Source organism: Pleurotus ostreatus, assembly GCF_014466165.1.
Source record: "Pleurotus ostreatus strain PC9 chromosome Unknown scaffold_1, whole genome shotgun sequence".
NCBI lineage: Eukaryota > Fungi > Basidiomycota > Agaricomycetes > Agaricales > Pleurotaceae > Pleurotus > Pleurotus ostreatus.
This window is the reverse complement of record NW_023503156.1, coordinates 3,560,862-3,575,167: the sequence shown is the minus strand read 5'-3', so window position 1 is coordinate 3,575,167 and position 14,306 is coordinate 3,560,862. Positions and strand designations below refer to the sequence as shown.

The 14,306-nt window shown below is 51.4% G+C and overlaps 6 protein-coding genes across 6 annotated transcripts; 1 reads left to right on the top strand and 5 right to left on the bottom strand.

Moving 5' to 3' along the window:
• Nucleotides 1-34: 34 nt before the first annotated feature.
• On the bottom strand, nt 35-4,254 carry PC9H_001316 (uncharacterized protein; the record flags this gene model as incomplete). Its single annotated transcript, XM_036770966.1, has 6 exons — nt 35-274; nt 326-3,005; nt 3,059-3,601; nt 3,655-3,718; nt 3,765-3,929; nt 3,981-4,254. The coding sequence occupies 6 exons, from the start codon at nt 4,252-4,254 to the stop codon at nt 35-37; spliced, it is 3,966 nt and encodes a 1,321-aa protein (XP_036636811.1).
• Nucleotides 4,255-4,547: 293 nt separating this feature from the next.
• PC9H_001315 (uncharacterized protein) lies at nt 4,548-6,648 on the bottom strand (the record flags this gene model as incomplete). Its single annotated transcript, XM_036770965.1, has 5 exons — nt 4,548-5,492; nt 5,543-5,923; nt 5,980-6,426; nt 6,484-6,540; nt 6,601-6,648. The coding sequence occupies 5 exons, from the start codon at nt 6,646-6,648 to the stop codon at nt 4,548-4,550; spliced, it is 1,878 nt and encodes a 625-aa protein (XP_036636810.1).
• Nucleotides 6,649-6,924: 276 nt separating this feature from the next.
• Nucleotides 6,925-8,304, bottom strand: PC9H_001314 (uncharacterized protein; the record flags this gene model as incomplete). Its single annotated transcript, XM_036770964.1, has 5 exons — nt 6,925-7,039; nt 7,099-7,336; nt 7,391-7,835; nt 7,889-8,117; nt 8,177-8,304. 5 exons carry the CDS (start codon nt 8,302-8,304, stop codon nt 6,925-6,927), a joined length of 1,155 nt encoding a protein of 384 aa, XP_036636809.1.
• A 1,285-nt stretch (nt 8,305-9,589) lies between these two features.
• Nucleotides 9,590-11,433, bottom strand: VMA13 (H(+)-transporting V1 sector ATPase subunit H; the record flags this gene model as incomplete). The annotated part of the gene is made up of 11 exons (XM_036770963.1): nt 9,590-9,716; nt 9,771-9,872; nt 9,927-10,052; nt 10,121-10,284; nt 10,342-10,429; nt 10,483-10,590; nt 10,643-10,816; nt 10,866-10,931; nt 10,980-11,055; nt 11,108-11,306; nt 11,356-11,433. 11 exons carry the CDS (start codon nt 11,431-11,433, stop codon nt 9,590-9,592), a joined length of 1,308 nt encoding a protein of 435 aa, XP_036636808.1.
• Nucleotides 11,434-11,581: 148 nt separating this feature from the next.
• On the top strand, nt 11,582-12,624 carry MRPL17 (54S ribosomal protein L17 mitochondrial; the record flags this gene model as incomplete). Its single annotated transcript, XM_036770962.1, has 4 exons — nt 11,582-11,627; nt 11,677-12,245; nt 12,301-12,417; nt 12,466-12,624. 4 exons carry the CDS (start codon nt 11,582-11,584, stop codon nt 12,622-12,624), a joined length of 891 nt encoding a protein of 296 aa, XP_036636807.1.
• A 70-nt stretch (nt 12,625-12,694) lies between these two features.
• Nucleotides 12,695-14,124, bottom strand: NUC1 (nuclease; the record flags this gene model as incomplete). The annotated part of the gene is made up of 8 exons (XM_036770961.1): nt 12,695-12,858; nt 12,908-13,091; nt 13,140-13,255; nt 13,311-13,380; nt 13,441-13,471; nt 13,529-13,704; nt 13,760-13,833; nt 13,887-14,124. 8 exons carry the CDS (start codon nt 14,122-14,124, stop codon nt 12,695-12,697), a joined length of 1,053 nt encoding a protein of 350 aa, XP_036636806.1.
• Between the last annotated feature and the right edge of the window lie 182 nt (nt 14,125-14,306).

Genomic DNA, 14,306 nt, shown 5'->3' with positions numbered 1-14,306 from the left:
AGTAGAACCGAATTGTCTGAGCTGGGATACGCATTTATTGAGACCCCAACAAGCTATTCAGGGCCTTGGGAAGATCATAACTATGTCTTTCAAGGGCGTCGATGGCCTGTGTACGACTGAAACCCATGGTGCAAAGCTGCTTCACTTGCTGGACGTCATCTTCTACGGCAGGAGTAGTACTACCAGGCTCCTCGATAGGTGGAGTCAGGAATTGGGCCGGGGGAGGAGGCGGCGGAGCCTCCTGCTTCTTCTTCTTCCCGAATGGCAGGCGAATCTAATCAAGGATGAGGAGGGAGTGTACCAGAGAATAATTCCAATAACTTACGCTGAGCTTAGAGTGTCTGTGAGGGGGCTCTTTTGGTTTCTCATTGCCGTCTTTAGATGATGTTGAGGGGCGCGGCTTCGGAGATGCTACACGAGGAGGCGGTGACTTCGAGCGTTGAGGAGGGGAAACAGGGCCCGGAGCAGTCAGTGGTCTCTCGGGAGACGTTGGGGCAGATACAGCCGGGAATGGCTTTGGAGATGTCGGAGGACTGGCGGCGGCGGCGGGAGCCTGGCTACCGGGGGCGGTAAATGACTGGTCGAACTGTAGGGAGGGGGTGGAATCAAAGCCGGTGAAGGTGTCAACGAAGCTAGAGGTGTTCTGCGTCAACGTGCTCGGGTTCGTGGTTGGGGGCACCGACGGCTGTGAGGGTTGTGGACCAGTGGCAAATATGCTATCAAATGAAGGCTTGGACGGTTCAGTATTGCCAGTAGGCGGGGCCGAGGGTGTAGCGGCTGGCACCGCTGGAGAGGAGCCGGGGAAACCAAATACATCATCGAAGCCGGTTTTCCCGACACCGTTCGCTATAGCGTTACCATTTTGATTTGAAGCGAGTGGTTGCTTTGAAGCGGTTGCCGCAGCGAAGTCGAAGGTATCATCAAACGAGAATTGAGGCGCTGCCGATGGAGCACCAGGCGAGATTCCGCTCATTGCAGCATCAAAAGCATCTATGCCAGCTACGGGTGAGGGTAAGACCGGGGCAGCAGTCATTGTAGGGAACCCGAACGGGTCAGTGGCTGGCGAGGCAGCCTTCGGAGTGGGCGCTTCTGTCGTAGGGATTGCCGTAGAATCGTTAGTCTTCGCTATGGTGGCAGCGGGCGGTGCCTCTGCCGAAAGACCAAATACGTCTTCAAACGAGGCAGTGTGACCATTGGAAGTACCATTTGTCCCAGATGCTGCAGGCTGGGCAGCTGAAATCTCTGTGGAAGCTCGTTTCTTAAGCTCAGCAAGTGGAACCTCATCCTCGTCAGTGTCGCTGTCGCTATCGCTATCCGATTCGTGTACGTCTAGGTCCTGTAGTTGATGATTGAGGTCCGTCGACTCGCGCTTTGCTTTGGTAGGGGCCGTGTTAGCAGGAGCGGTCGGACTGGGAACGGGAAACGCGCCAGGAATGGAGTCGTCAATATCGGGGAACTTGGCAGATATTTCATCGAGAGTAGTGGAACGAGGTGGTGCCTGCTCAGTCGGCGCGGGGGCTGTCACTTGCGAAGCCGCGGTGGTTGGCGGAGTGGCGAAGAAATCACTCTCAGCAGAAGCAGATATCGGATCCTTGGCTTGTTCGTCGGACGTCGCACTGGGCCCATTAAGTGTTGTTTCGCCAATAGGCGAAACGACGTCGCTAGTTTCCGTGGGTGGTTTAGGGCTGTCCTGTATTACACTTTGGACGGGTTCAAACGGTTGATTCAAGCCGAATGGGTCGTCGTTAGACATCTCTTTCGAATCAGCCTGCGACGAATTCCCATTGACAGGGGGAGTTGGAATCGCAGCATTAGCAAAAGGCATGAACGGTGACTGGGATCTGGACCCTGAACCACCGAAGGTCAGTCGATCGAAGGGATTATTGCTCTTTACTGAACCCGACGGGGAGCCTACGTCAGGGGTGGATGGCAGTGGTTGAGCAGCAGCAAAGGACACAGAATCAGCTCGTTGAGGAGGGCTAACTGGGAGGGGCAGTTCCGATGCCTTTGCCAACTCCGCCTCGACATCCTCTCGCTCCTTCGTAATACCGTTCAGCTCTGCGGTGGCTTCCTCCAATTCCTTTTCAACCTTCGCCTTCTCTGTTTCTTTCGTACTCAGCTGCTTCTTGGCAATGGCAAGCAGGCCTTTCTGTTGCTTAGCCTCCTTCTTAGCCTTTTCTATGTCGAACTTCAGTAGCTCGATTTCCTTCGTCGACTCATGCATCCTCCGGTTCAAACCTCTCGCCTCCTCTTTGTCGCGAAGAATACTGCCCTCAAGTTCAGCCTTCTCCAATTTGACCGCACTCAAGTCACTTTCGGCACGAATTAGCTCCTCCTTCGAGGACTGAATCTCAGCGGCCTGAGTAGCAAACCGTTCGCGTAGGGACTGTAGAAGTTTCGTTTCGTGATCATACGAAGCTTTCGTTACCGCCAATTGTGATTGCATAGACGACAGCTCGGCGGCTTGGTTGGCAATGGTTTGCTCGAGGTTTGCTCGCTCGGCCTTCGTACTACCAAGCGACCTTGTAGTAGAATCAAGTTGATTCCTAACATTGCCGATCTCTGCAGAGTGGTCGTGTAACGGCTGGGCATGTGCAGTGTCATCGTCATCGAGGAAGTTCTTACTCCCACTACCGAAGGGTCCCGCATTCGGGGGTGGGGACCGCGATGCTTGCGGGGGAGATGCAAAAACATTTTGGGGAGTTCCAGTTGTCTGTCCCGTCAAGTGTTGCGGTACGCCCGTTGACTGCTGTGGGAGAGGCGCAGATGGAGGGGGAGGAGGAGAGTCGTCCCATAGCAAGTCGCGGATTGGTTCGGCGGCGGGTTGCTGGAATGACGATGAAGGCGACGACATATTCGCGTTGTTCCGCATGGAAGGTGGCACCAAAGACAGTGGAAGGGCATTGGGGATATCGTGACCCGCCAATTTCTGCTGGATGAGGTGCATCGCTACGGCGAAACAATCTCTGGTTAGCCGCCCGTCTCCGTTGATATCACATAGATCCCTACGGTAGGAGTATTTGTTAGCCTGACTGCAAAAATGCCCACAACAACTCACCAAACTATGGCTAGGTCGTCCCCAGGCAAATTAGACTGTAGCATGAAGGGGACAGCGACATCCCCATCAATGTACCCCATTCGCTGCGTGTCGAGGGTATCAAAGAGGCGGTCCGCGTTGGCCTTCTCCGCAGGAGTTACATCCCACTGGGGCTGAACGTTACCATTCAAAGAAGTGCCAAACGGTGAGGTGCCAAACGCACTACTGCCTACGGCAGCAGGATTTGGTCTGTTTGGCAGGCGTGGTGCTTGTCTGCTTTGACTGCTCATTCCGGTATGATCGGGCTGCAACGACTGCTGCCCGGTGTACTGGGCATGTAGGGGGGCACGAGAAGGGGCGAAAGCCGATTGAGTAGGACTGAACGATCCACTAGTTCCAGTCGAGTGTGTAGCCACTGCACCAGCAGCTTGTTGGTATAATCCAGGTGGTAACGTTGAGGGTATAAATGGGATCTTCCCAGACATGACGTTCTGAATCATATACATCCCAATGGCGAAGTCCGCCGAGTCCAGCGCCCCTCTGTCTTTCGTGTCGGCGAGATTCCTGTCGTACCGTCATCAGCGCATGCTGTAGAGAGAAGAGATGTTCCAACTGACCATATTTGCAGGAGCTGGTCGTTGGATAGATTAGACTTGACAAATATATCCCGAGCTTTGTCCGCTGGGAGCACAATAAGTCGCATCCACGTACAAGATTTATAACTTACCACTCAGCAAGCCATTGACAGGCCCACTCCGCTGGAATAGGCTGTCGTACTTGGCCTTGTCTTGTGAGGTAAGCTGCGGAACTCCCGGTGCAGGCGACCTGGGTAACGATGAGCCCGTGCTATTGGGCACCAGCGCAACGCCTTCGATGTTCGCCAGTGGTCCGGCTGTCCCACCATGAGTGCCGCAATTCCAGGACAATAGCGCGTCTCACGTACGTTTATTGACCGAAGCAGGCGTTATCTTCTCTCCCTTCTGCGCCAACCCAATCAGCCTCACAGCCACACTAACACCCTTCTTCGACAACCATCCCTTGTTATCCTCATCCGCGATATTCCAAATTTCTCCAAGGACGGTCGGCGGGAGCTTCGCCCCACCAAACACCCGGACTGCGACATCTCCAGTAATGACCCCGAGCTTCTGAGGATCGGACTGGGCGAATATCTGGTTTACAAGGGCAGTTTCCGCAGGAGTTGGGGAGAAAACGGACATTGTCCAGTTCTTGAGGTCAGAGAAGAAGCAACGCGGGCTAATGGATGTGAATGTGATCTTTAACTTGCGTAAGCAAATGATACGCTGATCCCCCGTCTGAAATTCCCACGCTCGCTATTGGTGCTTCGCAGCTGGTACGGCAGGCAGTTGAGATGTTCAATGGAATATAATTCAAGGTGCGGGCTAAAAGCAACCCTTTGAGTAGAGGACAAGTCAAGATTCCGGAGAGAATGACCATGATCTTGAAAGTATGCAGTACCTTACCGGTTTGCATGTAGTGGAAAATGGTAACTTCAAGGCTGTACCAAAATTTCAGCTATAATATCCCATTCTTTCAGTATCCTGAACCCCACTGCGCTTCTATCCATCTCCGAGTCGACGTTGTCCTCTACCAGTAGCGCTCTCAACCCACCAACAATCGTGAACCCCTCCTGCAAGGCTATATAATCAAGCTCGAAGTCCTGAACGGCTTGCACTTTGGTTGAAGGATCGCTCGTTTCCGATGACGAGGAGAACGAAACGGGAGGGAGGTAGAGAGTAGATTGTCCCAAGGGCTTCACGGCGGATAGTGGAGCTCTAAGTTCATCACTGCCGCTAAAGTACGGAGGAGGAAGAACAACGGTTCCTTCCTTAGACTCTTCAGATTCCTTCGTGATGTCGTTCGGCAGTTCGGAAAGCGACTGTCGTGGGGCAGCCGCCAATATCTTGTTGTGTGCAAGAGCAACATTGAAACCTGTGTGACTTTGCGACGGGGTGGAGAATCCAGATGACGGTGCCCGAGGGCTGAAGGCGCCAGATTGTGGTTGGGGAGGTTGGGCGGTGAAGGACGGAGGACCCTGGATTACTCTGGGCGGCTGCAACCGTTGGACAACAAGTCGTAGCGTCCTGATCTGAGAATTTACTACCGTCCCCAATACCACCAACGAGCAAGACAACTTGAATGGCTTCTCCACACGTATTGATTCCCGAGGGATGGACCGCACAACGAGCGTCACTTCAATATCTGATGTTATCAATGCCTGGTTTGATTGACTGAATGCAGGTGTTTGGGTGCGAACTGGAACGGGTGGCTGAGCACGATTATTAAAGGGAGAGCCTGGCCGGGATAGAGGAGAAAGAGGACGGGATGGAATGGAGGCGATTGATTGGTTTCTCTTCAGGTAGGCAGGAAGTGCAGAAGCAGTGGGCTGGGCCAGCGCAGGGGCAGAGGCAGGGGCTGGTATTCGACGCGATAACATCTAGACGGATAGGTTTGCATCCAGGATTTATAGAATTATAAAGCACTTACCGAGGTAAGAAGACGTCCTGGCTCTCCAAACGATGACCGCCAGGAGATATCCAGTCTTCCGAGAGGCATCGTACTACCAGGTGTTGGCGGAGTGGAGGCTAGAGGCACAGCCGTAGGTGTTAAGATATAGATATACTGCCGCATATCTTGTGGTTGCATCAGAGCCATTGAACCTGAAAACACACTATCGTCGCAATTGATGTCTTCCACTTGCCAATCATCTATGCATTGAAATTGCATTCGCTCAAACCACACTGGGTCTGGCATCAGATTTTGTATGTGTACCTCGAGGAAGATCTTCTCTCGTTCTGGAGGAGAAACCATGGCGGAGGGTGACCAAGGTGAGTGGACTTTGGTCTTCACTGACAACGGATTGGAAGCCTGCATGAACAGCCTACTGAATAAGGATCGGAGATAATTGGCTGAGTGAGACTGACAGCAAATTTGTAGAACTTGCGGAAAGTCTGCAAGGCGGGATCGTTGGGGTCTTCTGCCGATCCTGGTGGGTGTCGGACATTCGGTGGTGCACGGTAGGAGACAGTGCACCCAAGGACGTGCTGGCCTAATTCTTTAATTTCATGGCTCACAACGTTCTCTAGCGTATCCCCTGGAACAAGTTGGCAGTCTGGTCCGCCAAATTCTGCAAGCACGACCTTCGTATTAGCCGTCTGCATCTCTACTCTCAACCGCACTCCTTCGACATCGAATTCGGTTTCATTGTTGACGCAAAGACAACTTGTGAATGTTTCTCCTAGTTGTATCGCACCAAACGAAGATGGAAGTGTGAGGATTTCGGACGTGTGTGTCAAGTCACGTAACGTCTTAGGGTGCAGCGGCAGAGGCGTCTTTCCTTGCAAAGAGAGAATTGATGCCGTGGAATGAGCCTATGCATGTTGATTCTTGGATGAACGACCCCTTGAAAGCTTCTGCAAGGGACTCACGGAGAACGATGGAGAACTAGAGTAGAAGGGCTCCCATGCACCCGCCAATGAAGGCCGCTAAACACAGAGTTAGGTCATAATGAGTCCTGCGAATGGAAAGTGGTCACCAATACCTACGGATACGCGCATCACCTTCAACGACAACATGTGTCCTGGGCCTTCCATGATTGAAGTGGTCGAGGCAACGAAGCGGGACTTCGAAAGCGTGCCAATGTGGCTAAACACGGTGGCACGTGAAGCACCTATTCAACCCCTGAATAGCAAAAATATTGAATCCCCTTGAAATTTGGGCGACGATAAACTCATGCTCTGGAGTTTATTTTATAGCACGGATCCAATTACAGAATTATATAGGACGTATGAGACGCAACAATATAGATGCTAAATGGGTGTTTAGAAGGGGCCCGTCTAAATATATAGAAAGATGGTAGGAAAAGGCTTCTACAGGTGAGCTTGTGTGAGTACGGTCCTCGATGAGTATGGAATCTCGGCCTCAAGTTCCTCGAGGAGACCAAGCACATCTGCGGCGCAACCAAACGAAAGTGTAAAGCCGGAACTGTTTAACCAAATCGGTGAGTTGACAACATCTAGAGTCCAAATAATTGTGGTACTCACCCTCCTTGGCCGTACGAGTGAATGATGTGGCTGATGGATCCGTCTTCTCTTAGTCTTTTCTCTCTCTGGACGCGAACATTTGCGTCACGGAATGGGCGGAGTCCCTGTACAAATGGGTCCGGGTCTAACTCAGCATTCTCGAGACCTGGAACAAAAGCGTTGCATCGCTCGCGCATGCGAACAATCTCGGGGCTGTTGATGGTCAGATCAAGAGTGTGCACGTGCGGCTGAACAAGTCCTGTGTGATAATTATTAGCTCGCAGGAAATAGACAATGCGTAGTTTCGATTTACCTCCTAGAATGAGTGTGCGATCGTTACGAGGAACAATGAACACAATGTCCTCAGCGTCGGCGCCGTGGGTGTCGTCATGAGAAACACATAAAGCTTCCGTGACCTTGGGGAACTTCTTTCCATCGTTGATGACGCGGATCAATGCGCCACGCAGAGGAAGGACAGTCTTGTCAGCAGCGGTCTCGTACGCGTTAAGTCCGGTGCAGTTGATGATCGCTGTGGCGTTGTACTTGGCGAGAAGCTTGTCTTCTTGAGCCAGCAAGTCACCGGAGATTTTAGCAGTCACAAGTCGGGCGCCTTTCTTTGAGACAGTGTAGCGGAGCCATGTCATGTAGTGGTCGGTGTCGATGACAGGGGCAAGGTGGCGATAGGAGTCAACGACGCCGGCCTTTTGGTTGACTGCATGTTTGGTGACTAACGTCGGGTCGTGCAAGAAGCCTTGGATCTATTCGAGCTTGTCTGAGATTGATTTGGAATCTTGGAGGTAGATAACATCACCTCTTTCTCAGCTTCAATTTCATTCATTTTCTCCAGCTGTCCGGGCATGTCATTCAACGATTGCTCGAAGAAGAAGTTGGCTGCCCGCATGCGCACACCGTGCTCTTCGACAGGAACAGTCTTCATGAGTTTGTCCAACGCTCGGTAGGAAGTCAAACACCAGCGCTTGGAGTTGTCAAGAGAGATCAAGTTGGTGTGCTTGCCACAAACGGCAGGAGGCCATTCCCAGCTGTAAAAATCAAACGGTTAAAGCTCGTTATCATTAGTCAAACGGTCCTAGACCCTCACAGTGCACCGGCGATTTGGGAAGTGATGCGGTCGCTCAATGAGGCCCATTTCTCAGAGACGACTGTTACATCGTAGCCAGCGTCAAGCAGAGCCCAAGTAGTCAAGAAACAAGGATTGTGAATATCCATGGTTGATGCCGCTGTAGATGAGACCCACAGTGAGACCGGTGACGCCGCCACCAACGACCAAGACGCGCTTCACAGGAGGAAACTTGGTCGCGAGGTTGACGCCTTCGTTCAAGACCAATTCCTCGCCGACGCGTGTAAGGTAGATTTCAGAAGCTGATGAAGTGAAAGACATTCTGCCGGTGAGGTGGTATTAAACAGGTGGAACTGCTGAAGAAGGGCCGAGGAAATGCAGAAGTGAAACTGATGATGCTAAATTCTGCTGATGGAGGGTACCTTATATACAGAGCAAGCCCATGCCGAGAGCCGAGGTGCTGTTGAGGAGACCTGAGTGTCGGAGGCAACATTTGAGAGAACACTCAGAATCGAATGTCGTTGACGCAGCGACGGGCACGCGCTGCCCGTCGAACGCAAAGGTCCAGTCTTGACATTGAAACAACACCTTTCGAAGAATTTCAAACGGTCCGGACCCCAAAGGCCTATAATAAGTCAGCGTGCCATACCAAGTATCCTCTAATGGTCAACGAAAACGACAAGCGATGCCTGAGCGCCAGTTGAAAGCGACGGAGCATAGTATTCTGCCTTGCGCAGAATCTAGTCAACAATGGTCAAGTCTACAAGTCGCCGACTTCGGTATCCTATTCGTACGCACGGAAGTGTGTCGGACAGTGTATAAGCAGGCGCGTACTGGATGTGTCGGCGATATGTGTGAATTATTGACGGAGTATACAGTGGATAAAGTCGGCAGTGGTACATGTGGACTTAGGTTGCCTCGACAGTCGTCCGCGTTCATGGGAGCTTCGCCTAACGGAGTGGGGCCTGCATCCTCGTGCGTCTGTCTAAGTTACTTCTGTTATTTTGGAAGTAAGTCATTGGGCAGGGAAGCCGAGCCACTCGGGCTCTATGAAAATGTTCTCCATCCACAAGCAATTAGGCAAGCGTGGTACAAGAGGCAGACGTCGCTTCAACCAACCGCGGCGAACGTGTCAAAGGGGAAGAAACGTAGAAGGGTGGATCGTCGTCGAGACCTGAGATCATTGACGAAGCGGTCACCTGACTTCTTGCTGGACTCAACGCTGGCGGAGGTTGGCGGCTGGACATCACTACAGGGACAAGTCTGAGCTAGTGAGCGAGGTCAACTGTCCGTGTCGTTGTCACAGGTGATATGGCGTGTCATGATCCAGTCAGCGGCAGGTCAGGTTCAAGGAACGACAATACCGGCATTATTGTAAAGTTACACGCTCAATATCATACAATGAGAGTCCACGACTATGGGGATGATGAGGTGTCACGCAATTACCCAAGGTTGGCTGACGAGCTGCTGGACTGAGATCAGGGCACGATACCGTACATCCGGGTCTTCGTGGGTCATCAAGTCCATAACGCGTGTCTTTCCTCCGAGGTCCGTGACGAACCTAGGGAGAGTAGTATAATCAGTCAAGTAGAGAGAGGCGGGAGGGGGAACTTACTTCTTGCCGCGTTCATAGTGTTTGACGTATTGTCCGATGTCATGAGCTGCAACCGCAAGTACGAGGGGGTCGGAAGAGTTGATCAAAAGCTTCACGAGTATTCTAAAATTCGGAGTTATTTTTTAGTTGCGCGGATGTTAATGTTGCTGTACGCACTTGAGCTGCTCGCGATCCTTATCGTTCAATTTGGTGGCGTTTTCTTTCCAGAAGTCGTCAGATTCATGAACAGGAGTCCACGACAAGTGCCCAGAAGAAAGTTCAGATGTATATTCGTCATATGTTCTGCCAGTGGTAATATGATTATGTGAACAAGGTGATAGAGCACGCTGTGAAAAGAAAGGGTGACTTACGTGAGGCTTTGGAAGTTCGCCGTGAGTTCATCTTTGAGGAATTGAATATCCTCGATGATATCCTCGTCCGTCCATTTCCTTGTGCAAAGGTTCTTGACGAAAGGTAACAACTCTGCAACGAGCATCGCTGGCAGATTCGCAGATGGTGCTTTGGTAACCAGATTCTGAGGATATGCGAGGTCAGCTGTGTAGGTGTTAAGGGAAGGCCCATTCAAACTGACTCTAAACGTTGCAACAACAACGCGGGTGACTTTCTCCTTTACGGCACCCTGGGCGACGTCAGTCAGTTGGGGGATAACGTCGTATTTCCTACATCAAAATTCTAAGACCACGTGTCAACAAACAAGAGTCATGATGCATACTTCTGGATGTTCTCCGCTATTTCTTGCTCAAAGGACAATAGCCAAAGGCAGAGCACAACTTGATAGCTCATCTGAGGCCCTGGGCGTTGCTTAAGGATCTCGATCAGACTATTAGTCGGTTGTGAGCACTGGGGTGTTGGGATGAATAGGCACGTCGCACCCGCTGATTATGCCTGGCTGCGCCCAGACGGCATTTCGGGTCGATCGCTTCGCCAAAAGCGCTTCAAGACTTTGAACTGCCACATCCCGCCTGTTTGAACTCTGAGACTGTATCAATGCAGACAATGTCCGTAGGAAAGGCTGTAGGTGCTGGGAAATAGGAGAGGGATCTGTGCTGTGGGGGTGGTTCGGAACAATATAGGACGATGTGGCGATCAGCTCACCTGAGCAAGACAGTGAGGATTTGAGTTGTCTTGAGCTGAATGAACTCATCTTGAGTATCCAGACACCTACGACGATTGAGTACGTGTCGCGATGCAGTTTACGCTGTGGCTCACCTAAGGAGGGGTACATAGGGCAACTCGGGATCACTCTCTGATGTTCGGAAGAACAGAGGTATGCGCTCCTCGTGGTCTGTAATGATATTCAGCGATGAGGTAACCAAAAGATGGCCGTGGAATTCGACCTGTGAGAGCTTCGGCGATCAGGACGAGGAGGCATTGCATAGTATCGATTCTCTGGAGCTTCTTCAGAAGTCGCAAGTAGAGCAGCGCGTATGTCTGGCCATCTGACAGCAAGATCGACTCGTTTCGAGCCTTATTATTTCCAATTCTTTTGATGAGGGTAAGATCTTCTGAAGTTACGAGCCCTGCGCGTTGGTAGCCCTACGGTATGCGTTCAGAGATATTCCTGCAAAGCGCGCTCGTAACTGACCTCCCATGGAACCGGCTTCGAGCGGAATTTCGATGAGGTTTCTTCGAGGTATGTGTTGGAAACCAGGGATATAGACATTGGTCGCTGTGAACGTCCAAGATGCTGAGGCGGAGGCGTCGGAGACTGCAGTTCAGGATGCACCTGGTTCCGAATTGGGAACTGGTTCCCACAGTCAACCTTTCCGAAACCAAAAAGTTTGCCGAGTCCTTGACCACACCGCGACGCGATGTTCTCGCGCAATTTACTCACTTCATGTAGAGCTCCATCGAAAGGTAAGACGCAGGCTCACCGTGAGGCGAAAGCATTTCTGAAACCTCCTAGATGTCTCTTGTCTTCGCCGTGCGTTGGCTACCGAGGCTTCCCTAGGCTCGTCCACGACCGCCTCGACTGCTCCTCCGGCGTCCTCGAAACGTTCCACTCGTCCCAAAATCACGACAGCAATCATTTTGAACCGATCCCCCACTCTTACGCGCACACCCACCCCCTTCGAACGCGCTTATTATGCATACCAAGCTCGAATACGCCGTGCATTGCACAACCCGTTTCCTTATGAGTTCTATTTTAAACAGGGTTCTCTACTCGAAACTCGCTTCAACATAGAGGAGGCGGAGAGGGAGCAGCTGGCATTCGGAAAGGATTTTACCGGAGAAGTCGTGACGAATGAGAAGGAGGAAGCCAATAAGAGAGCGGTCGCTCAGCTGAGCCAGCAAGAGGGTGAAGGCGAAGTCATTATGTCCAGGACTCACGAAGCAGACATCAAGAAGGACACCAAAAGCTTGGATAGGAAGGGTGCACGGAATCTCTACCTCTTATTGCGGGTCGACCAGGATGGTAAGCAAGTCTGGAGGTTCCCTCAGGGTGGTGTGGAAAAGGGAGAGTTGCTACATCAAGTATGCGTCCAAGTTAACTAGCACAAAAACTATTACTAATAGTCGCGGTTTCTAGGCAGCTCAGCGAGACCTCTTTGCCGAATGTGGGCCTCACATGGACACCTGGGTCGTCAGCCGCAACCCAGTGGGCGTGTCCAAATCCCCCGCAGAAGCAACGAAGGATGGACAAGAGGTATATGCCCCGCCCTTTATGCTCAATTACCACTCACATCGTCAGCAGGATGTCACATTCTTCTATAAAGCCCATATAATGGCTGGTCAAGTCCGTCCGACACAAGCATCCGTCTCCGATTTCGCCTGGTTGACCAAGGAAGAAATCGAATCTCACGTCTCTAAGGACTACTGGGAGAGTATCAAGGACATGCTCTCCGAGCATTAGTATAGCTGGTGGCTCCATACCATATTAATACTGATCTACCTGCATTATATATTCAAAATATGTGAAGATTCTACTTTGGTGACGAGATCGCTCTGCGCATTTCTGGGCGTTTTCTAGCGTCGTCAAATCTACGAACGATGACTTCGCATTTTGTGGTTTTGCAGATATGCTTGGATGCTGCCTTCAGCTCGTCAGACAAGAACGTCAGTCCAGCCGCCTTCTCAACCTGCCCGACTGAAGAAAGGTTATTGACAATTGTTACATTGTTGATAATGCCGCTTACTATCCATAATGAAGCTTTCGAGTGGGGCTCCATCCGGAATCACAGCGTTGGGGAGCACGAAAGCACCGGAAGAGAGCTCAAGGATGTCCGGCGTAGACGGAGACGCAGGTCGTGATGTTAAGACAACCTTCGCAAAATGCGTTGGTACCGACACGTTGGGTGGTGATCCAATAACCTCATGCGTCTTTCGGCAATCAGTATAATTCGGGAGAAAACTTGCGATACGGCTTACCACACGCCATTTCCCGTCAGGATGAAGCTGCGGGAGGTACAAGGGGACTGTGAACACGTAGACATCAGCGAACGACGAAGTCAGGCGTCGACACCAGTCTTCTAGATATGCCCAATCTGGTAGTGGTGTTATTTTTCCTTATAACTGCTGAGAGAAGTAAAATGTACATACAATGTCTGTTGAAACCATCGCCAACTTGAGGCGCGATGTTAGATAAGAGGAATGTCTCATTCATAGCTTCCTAAGAAATAACGCGTCAATTCAGACATATTGATGCAATGTAGAGTTCTGAGCTGCTTACCTGGGAAAATTTTGCATCAGCTGCAGGAACCCTGTTAACAAACGACGTTGTTCAAGATTTCATTAAATTATCAAGAACAGGGGCACACATATGGCCGCGGTCATAACCACTCCGGAAGTAGTCTGAAAGTTTGGACCGGAATGCAGCAGGCAACGAGGCATCTTCGGTGAAAGTCGACTTCTGGCGGTCTACCAGCTCGCCACCTTCGGGTGGGGGAGAAACTGCCGACTTGCCTAGTGATGCTAGTGTCAAGTGTTCAGCCGTCTACATATCATTTCAGCATAGAGAGCCCGCAACGGTGTGATTAAAAGACGCGTACCCAAGCAGGATGGCGGAGTCTACGGTCGTAGGCAGCAACATATGCTTTGCGCACCAAGGGATCAGCTATGGGACCTACAAGCCAAATGAGCCTTAACCCAACAGCAAGAGAAACCAGCAAAACACACCAGGGTTTCCGTATCTCAATGGGGGGGCGATAACGCCTCCGGAAGACGCGACTGTGGATATTTGGGCGTTCCCTCCTGGTCCGACCTCAATGATCGGGGATTTTATGGCGGATACTTGGGAATTTTGCGCTGCGTGGGGGAATTCGCGTTTTCTCGAGGCGACTGCAGCGGCTACGCCTCCGCCTACTAGGGCACCAGCAGCGAATACGGCAGCATGAACCAGAGCGGAGCCAGCCATTGAATAACAGTGAAGCAACGAATATTAGGCGCCCAGAACCCAGAAATATACAGTTGCTCCGAGTCCTCTCTCAAGAATTCATATTGCTGGCGTCAAGCTGGGGGACTTTGAGCGCAGTCAACATCCGTGTGTTGTGTAGATGCAGAAGTGTTTCATAGCTCTGTGAGTGATTCGATACGGCA